At 65.7% G+C, this 6956-nt stretch overlaps 2 protein-coding genes across 3 annotated transcripts in view; one reads left to right on the plus strand and one right to left on the minus strand.

Moving 5' to 3' along the window:
- Positions 1–4282, plus strand: part of MSLN (mesothelin) — an 11373-nt gene extending 7091 nt beyond the window's left edge. Inside the window, exons 4-16 of one of the 2 annotated variants that reach the window (XM_011966908.1) lie at positions 37–157; positions 660–739; positions 919–1048; positions 1122–1315; positions 1538–1628; positions 1701–1800; positions 2073–2251; positions 2348–2503; positions 2662–2828; positions 2903–3030; positions 3400–3494; positions 3799–3985; positions 4068–4282. In XM_011966908.1, coding sequence (XP_011822298.1) covers positions 37–157; positions 660–739; positions 919–1048; positions 1122–1315; positions 1538–1628; positions 1701–1800; positions 2073–2251; positions 2348–2503; positions 2662–2828; positions 2903–3030; positions 3400–3494; positions 3799–3985; positions 4068–4153 — 1714 coding nt within the window. In that variant the 3' untranslated portion in view covers positions 4154–4282. The remainder of the gene's footprint in view (positions 1–36; positions 158–659; positions 740–918; positions 1049–1121; positions 1316–1537; positions 1629–1700; positions 1801–2072; positions 2252–2347; positions 2504–2661; positions 2829–2902; positions 3031–3399; positions 3495–3798; positions 3986–4067) is intronic. The other variant, XM_011966909.1, reaches the window with a different exon arrangement.
- Positions 4283–4774: 492 nt separating this feature from the next.
- LOC105529778 (mesothelin-like protein) overlaps positions 4775–6956 on the minus strand; it is an 18171-nt gene continuing 15989 nt past the window's right edge. Inside the window, exons 11-14 of the mRNA XM_011967020.1 lie at positions 6098–6231; positions 5925–6019; positions 5412–5700; positions 4775–4980 (exon numbers count right to left, since the gene is read on the minus strand). Of these exons, the coding sequence (XP_011822410.1) occupies positions 4775–4980; positions 5412–5700; positions 5925–6019; positions 6098–6231 (724 nt within the window). The remainder of the gene's footprint in view (positions 4981–5411; positions 5701–5924; positions 6020–6097; positions 6232–6956) is intronic.

A 6956-nucleotide genomic window follows, 5' to 3' on the forward strand; every position in this document is an offset into this window, starting at 1 on the left:
GCCGATCCTGGGTGCCCAGCCCGACCCCTCCTGCAGCCTCTCCCCACGCCAACTCCTTGGCTTCACGTGTGTGGAGGTGTCTGGCCTGAGCACAGAGCTCGTCCAGGAGCTGGCTGTGGCCTTGGGACAGAAGAATGTCAAGCTCTCCGCAGAGCAGGTCAGTCTCAGTTGGGCTGGGGCAGGTGGGCATGGCTGGGGCTGAGGAATTTACAGGCAGCTCTGCGGTGCCCACCTTGCTACCACCGTCCCCTGCCCCTGCTGCCATCTCTCCCCGGCTAGTTCTTCCCAGAGTTCCTCTGGCCACCCAAGCTGACCACTAGGGTGCCCGTCCCCATCAGGGGTCAGCTCCCCAGGAGCAAGTCTGAGATGTCCCTGTGTGCTGGGCCCCCTCCTGGAGCCCCGTGGGCAGCCCTCCAGGCTCTGCCCCAAGGGGGAATCTCTTGCGGGGAGTGGGTGAGACCTGGGGAAAGGGAGCCAGCGGCAGCCAGGCACAGGAGCCCACATCCCCTGGGGCAGTGCTGCAGGCAGCTGGAGATCCGCTCCCACAGATTCCCGTGGCCAGGGCAGGGGTGTGTTGTGGGTGGACCAGCCAGGCAACCCTGGCCCACCATGTGGGTGGCCGCCCGAAACACTCTGTGCTGGACGCCCTGCCCCTGCAGCTGCGCTGTCTGGCTCACCGGCTCTCTGAGCCCCCCGAGGACCTGGACGCCCTCCCGCTGGACCTGCTGCTATTCCTCAAGTAGGCCCCATCCCCTGGCCCCCGCCCTCCGGCTTCTGCCCCCAGCCCTCAGCCCCCACCCCCTTCCCCCTGCCTCGGACCCCAGGCCACAGCAGAGACGTGGAGGCCAGCCCAGCCGCCTCTCAGGGTGGGGACCGGTGTGATCAATGTGGCCTGTCCCCAGCACCCTCTCTCCACAGCCCAGACGCGTTCTCGGGGCCCCAGGCCTGCACCCACTTCTTCTCCCGCGTCGCGAAGGCCAACGTGGATCTGCTCCCGCGGGGGGCTCCTGAGAGACAGCGGCTGCTGCCCGCGGCTCTGGCCTGCTGGGTAGGAGCTGGGGCCAGTGCAGGGTGGAGAGGGCTCGGCAGTTTCAAAGGCGCTGAGGCCGGCATCTGTGCAGGGTGTGCGGGGGTCTCTGCTGAGCGAGGCTGATGTACAGGCTCTGGGAGGCCTGGCTTGTGACCTGCCTGGGCGCTTTGTGGCCGAGTCGGCAGAAGTGGTGCTACCCCGGCTGGTGCGCTGCCTGGGACCCCTGGACCAGGACCAGCAGGAAGCAGTCAGGGCAGCTCTGCAGAGAGGAGGACCCCCCTACGGGTAAGAGAAGGTGTCTGGCACCTCGAAGGCTTGCCTGGCGGTGTGGCATGAGCAGCCCGTGAGGACACCCACGGCCATGCCTCAAGGCCCAGGGTCGGTCATCCCCGCCACAACCCCTGTCAATGCCCCCAGCCAGGGGGTATGGCCTAGCCTGGCCATCTCCTCCCTCTCTGTCTGGGGCTGCATTTGGGGGTCCCTGAGCTGTGCCCCGTGTCTGCACAGCCCCCCGTCAACGTGGTCTATCTCCACCCTGGACGCTCTGCAGAGCCTGTTGCCTGTGCTGGGCCAGCCCGTCATCCACAGCGTCCCGCAGGTGAGACCCCGACCCCCAGCCCGTGGGGAGCCCGGCCACCCGAGGCTCAGCCTGGGCCCTGCTCGTCCTCAGGGCATCCTGGCCGCATGGCGGCAACGCTCCTCTCGGGACCCATCCTGGCGGCAGCCTGAACAGACCGTCCTCCGGCCGAGGTTCCGGCGGGACGTGGAGAGTGAGTGCCGTGCCCTGCGCAGTCTGGCACCAGGCTGGGCAGCATCCTTGGGGGTGGGCATCTGCAGTTTAGAGTCTCACCTACCCCTCCCTGGCTCTGCAGTACGTCCCATTATAACCACAGAGAGTGGACAGAATCCCCGTTTGCCAGTGGGTAAACTGAGGCACGGGGAGGGTCACAAATTGCCCAAGGTCTCTTCTCACAGCAGATGTGGGAGGAAGAAGGGGTCAAACGAACTCCGGCCCCTGACCCCTGTGCCCTGTGCCCTGCAGGGACAACCTGTCCCCCAGAGAAAGAGGTCCACGAGATAGACGAGAGCCTCATCTTCTACAAGAAGCGGGAGCTGGAAGCCTGCGTGGATGCAGCCCTGCTGGCCGCCCAGATGGACCGTGTGAACGCCATCCCCTTCACCTACGAGCAGCTGGACGTCCTAAAGCATAAACTGGATGAGGTAGTTCATGACTCAGGTTCCCGCCGGCCTGCTGCGTCCGAGCCGTCCCCAGACGCCTGGGAGTGACGTGGGCCCTCCTGGTCTCTCGGCCTGCAGCTCTACCCACAAGGCTACCCCGAGTCTGTGACCCGGCACCTGGGCCACCTCTTCCTCAAGATGAGCCCTGAGGACATTCGCAAATGGAACGTGACGTCCCTGGAGACCCTGAAGGCTCTGCTCAAAGTCAGCAAGGGGCATGAAATGAGTGCTCAGGTGACCATCTGGCTCGGGGGTGAGGGGGGATGTGGCATGAGATTGGGCGGGGCTGGGGGCGGGGTGGGGGCACAGCCTGAGGTTGGGCGGGCCTGGGGTGGGGGGCACAGCCTGAGGTTGTGCTGGTGGTGGAGGGATACATCTCTGCCTGACACAAGGCTCCTTCGTGGCCCGTCCCACAGGTGGCCACCCTGATTGACCGCGTTGTGGTGGGAAGGGGCCAGCTAGACAAAGACACCGTAGACACGCTGACTGCCTTCTGCCCCGGGTGCCTGTGCTCCCTCAGCCCCGAGCGGCTGAGCTCCATGCCCCCCAGCGACATCGGGTGAGTCCCCAGAGCTGTGCCCAGCAAGGTGGGTCTGTGTGCTGGCGCTCACTGTCCACCCACCCTGTCCCCAGGGCGGTCAGGCCCCAGGACCTGGACACGTGTGGCCCGAGGCAGCTGGACGTCCTCTATCCCAAGGCCCGCCTTGCTTTCCAGAACATGAGCGGGTCCGAATACTTCGTGAAGATCCGGCCCTTCCTGGGTGAGCCAGGGAGTTCCTGGACAGGGTGGGCACCACGACGGGGGAGCCACATACTCCACTCAGGGGGTGCCAGGCCTTTGCCTTACTGGGCCGCCTACTGCCAGGGTAACTGGGTGGTCACCGGCCCTCTGTCCCCGGGATGTGTGTGGCCTTAGAGCTTGTGGGCTCTGACCCCAGCTTGGGGCGCCAGCCACTTCCGGAGTCTCCCACGCCCGGGGGTCAGGCGGCCAGGCAAACCCAAGCCCTGGAACCCCTAAGGAAACAGGAAGCCCTGTAACCCTGTCACACAACTGGGCTTTCTGCGCCCGTGGTCAAGGGCCTGGGAGTGTGAGATGAGGCCTCAGCTTGGGCGCCTCTCCCTGAGGGCAGGTGGGGCCCCCACGGAGGATTTGAAGGCTCTCAGTCAGCAGAATGTGAGCATGGACTTGGCCACGTTCATGAAGCTGCGGAGGGAAGCGGTGCTGGTAGGGCGAGTGGGAGGAGGGGCGAGTGGAGGAGGGGACAACCGTGGGCGGGAGGGCGTGTAAGGCGGGCCCGCAGCGGGGTGGGGGCGCGGGGCCTTAGGAAGGGCAGGGTCCTGGACCGTGGTGGGGCCTAGGGAAGGGCAGCCATTGAACTGGGGTCAGCTGGCCGGAGACCTTCAAAGTCTGAAGAAGCTGCGGCGGGCATCTGTGGGTGGGGCAGTTTGGACACAGGAGAGTCTGGCAACCCTCTGGGGGCGCTGGGGGAAGGGGACCCTCCTTGATGGCTGCCCGGGGGATCTGGCAGCCGTTGACTGTGGCTGAGGTGCAGAAACTTCTGGGACCCCACGTGGAGGGCCTGAAGGTGGAGGAGCAGCACAGCCCCGTGCGGGACTGGATCCTAAAGCAGCGGCAGGACGACCTGGACACGCTGGGGCTGGGGCTACAGGGCGGCATCCCCAACGGCTACCTGATCCTAGACCTCAGTGTGCGAGGTGGGCGGAGCGGGGCGGCCAGGGCTGGGGGCAGGGCTGGGGACGTGGAGTTGGGCGCTCTGAGTCACCCCTCTTTCCGCAGAGGCCCTCTCGGGGACGCCCTGCCTCCTAGGACCTGGACCTGTACTCACCGTCCTGGCTTTGCTCCTGGCCTCCACCCTGGCCTGAGGACCCTACTCCTTCGCTGGCCCCAGCCCTGCTGGGGATCCCCGCCTGGCCAGGAGCAGGCATGGGTGGTCCCTGTTCCACCCCAGGAGAACCTGCGCTCAGTAAACGCGAACATGCCCCCTGCAGACACGCCTTGTGACTTCCAAGGACTTTGTGACCCCACCAGCATGGCTCCTCTCCCTCTGGTCTTGGGCCCTCAGGCCAGGTGGGGGCCCTTGGAGGCCTTCCTGACCCTGCTGCCACTGTGCTGAGGGCCAGGCCAGCACTCAGGGTGGCCCCAGTAGACAGCGGTGGGAGTCCCGTGCCCCCATCCCCACAGGCTGGGCCCCGGCTAGGACATTCCCAGGCCCCCCTGTTCAGACCCTGAGCACGAACACAGGCGGGACCACGACTTTGGACTTTATTCACGACCAGCAACGAAGTCAGTGGTTCCAAACCGCAGCCCCAGCCCCAGCCCCGGCCCTCTGCAGGGCCCGGGCAGTGTCTTCTGTGTCCCGCCGGGGCCTGTGGTTGTGCCGGAGGCACCTCCTCAGGGCCTGGTCCTCAGTCCAGCTCGCAGGGCCTGGAGGCGGGGATGGGCGGGGCAGCCTAGGAGGTGGGGCTTGGGCAGGTTGGCCTGGCCTAGAGCCGGCCCCTCAGTCCAAGTGGGTGTCCAGTTGAATCTAACAGCCCTGTTTTTCCTGCACCTGACCCCTGTGAACCCAGCCACCCCGAGGCAGCACTGTCCACAGAAGCCAGGGTGCAGGTCCCCCAGTGCAGCAGCCACAGGAGGCTAGAGGGCAGGGCCACCGCCAGGGGCAGGTACCCCAGGGGGGCCCACGGGCTGCCTGTAGATGGAACAGGGAGGACACCATCAGTCCCCCAGACGCTACCCCCATATCCACCCCCTGGAGCCAGACAGGCCTGGGCAGCCCCTCCCTCTGGCGGGGGAGGTGGGGACAGCTGGCGAGGATCCCTCTGGCTGGGGAGGTGGGGACAGCCGGCAAGGACCCCCGTCTGCGGCTGCTCTTCTGGGACCCAACAAAGGTCTCAAGGCTTCCCCTGCCCCCGCTTTCTGCTGGTCAGTGGGTTTTAGGGGAGGCAGCTGCGTCTCTCACTCAGTAGGCAATGAAGGGTGAAGCCAGGGTTGGCCAGTGTCATCCCAGGAGGCAATGGACAAAGCTGGTGGACAGACTGTGGGAGTGGCCACGAGGCGGGGAACAGGTCTGAGAGGGCCCTGGGCAGAGGGGGCCAAGCCAGAGGGGTGTGGGGGCCATACCTGAGGTGGAGGCCTGGGCAGCGTTCCCGGGCAGGCCTGAGGTGTGGACCAGATGAGGCGCTTGGTGGGTGGTGCTGGGGGGCCCGCTGGTGCTGTGGGCTGGGCCGGTGGGGCTCGAGGGGCCGGCGGGGCTGGCGGGGCCAGCGGGGCTGGCGTCAAGGCCCAGCTGGCCCAGGGCAGAGCTGTTGAGGCTGTACAGCCAGGACCTGACGGTGGGGTGGCTGCGGGCCTTCTGCAGGTCTCCCACGTTGTGGCCCAGCAGCGCAGTCACGTTGCTGACATCCAGGCTCTGTGGGGAGGGGCGGGGCAGAGGGGCCATGGGGCTACCTTCCAGGCCAGGGGAAGACCCACAGGAGAGGGCCAGAGCCAGGATTGGGCAGTGGCAGGAGTGAGAGGCCCAGAAACGGCCTGGAGTGGGAAAGTGGGGGTATGCTGGCTGTGACCTGTGACCTAGGGGCTCCCCCGCCTGGGGCAGCCCTGCACCCCCACCCTCACGGGGCAGCCCGGCCCCACCTGCAGCACGCGGGGGTTCAGGCTGGTGAAGGTGTCGATGTCCATGGAGATGTTGGCCTGGGCCAGATGCTGCAGCTCCTCCGCTGGTGCACCGCCTGGGGGGACGGGGGTGAGGGGGCGGGGCTCCACCGGGGTAGCCGCTGCGGGGACAGGGGTGAGGGCTCAGGGCTCACCGAGGTAGGGGCGCATGAAGTGGTAGTAGGCAGCTGGGGTCCTGCTGCTGCTGCTGAAGGCCTCACGGGCCTTGGCGTAGAGCACGTCCTTCCGGCTCTGGGGGCAGGAAGAGACGTCCAGGGCCCCGGCCAGCCTGGGGGAGGCGGGAGGCTGAGGAGTTGGCCACCAGTCCCCGACCCTTCCAACGGCTGGGCATGGCCCTCCCTTCCTGAGCCACAGCTTTCCTCTCACCCTCTGTGCTGGGGTGAACAGGGTTCCCCCAAATTCACATCCACTCAGAACCTCAGAATGTGACCTTGTTGGGAAATAGGGTCATTGCAGATGGGATCAGGTCAGACTGGATCAGGTGGGCCCTAACTCAATGCCTGGGGTCCTTCTAAGGACAGGGAAAGCTGAGGGCCAGGTACAGTGCTCTCGCCTGTAATCCCAGCACTTTGGGAGGCCTGGGTGGGTGGATCACGAGGTCAGGAGATCGAGACCAGCCTGGCCAACATGGTGAAGCCCCGTCTCTACTGAAAAAAAAAAAAAAAAAAAAAAAAAAAATTAGCCGGGCGAGGTGGCGGGCACCTGTAGTCGCAGCTACTCAGGAGGCTGAGGCAGGAGAATGGCGTGAACCCGGGACGCGGGGCTTGCAGTGAGCTGAGATCGCGCCACTGCACTCCAGCCTGGGCGACAGAGCGAGACTCCGTCGCAAAATAAATAAATAAATAAATAAAATAAATAAAGTCACCCAGTTTGCGTCCTTTGCTCAAAGCTAGAGTCCAGGCCGGGCGCGGTGGCTCAAGCCTGTAATCCCAGCACTTTGGGAGGCCGAGACGGGCGGATCATGAGGTCAGGAGATCGAGACCATCCTGACTA

This window comes from Mandrillus leucophaeus, unplaced genomic scaffold (genome assembly GCF_000951045.1).
Source record: "Mandrillus leucophaeus isolate KB7577 unplaced genomic scaffold, Mleu.le_1.0 Scaffold78, whole genome shotgun sequence".
Taxonomy (NCBI): Eukaryota; Metazoa; Chordata; class Mammalia; order Primates; family Cercopithecidae; genus Mandrillus; species Mandrillus leucophaeus.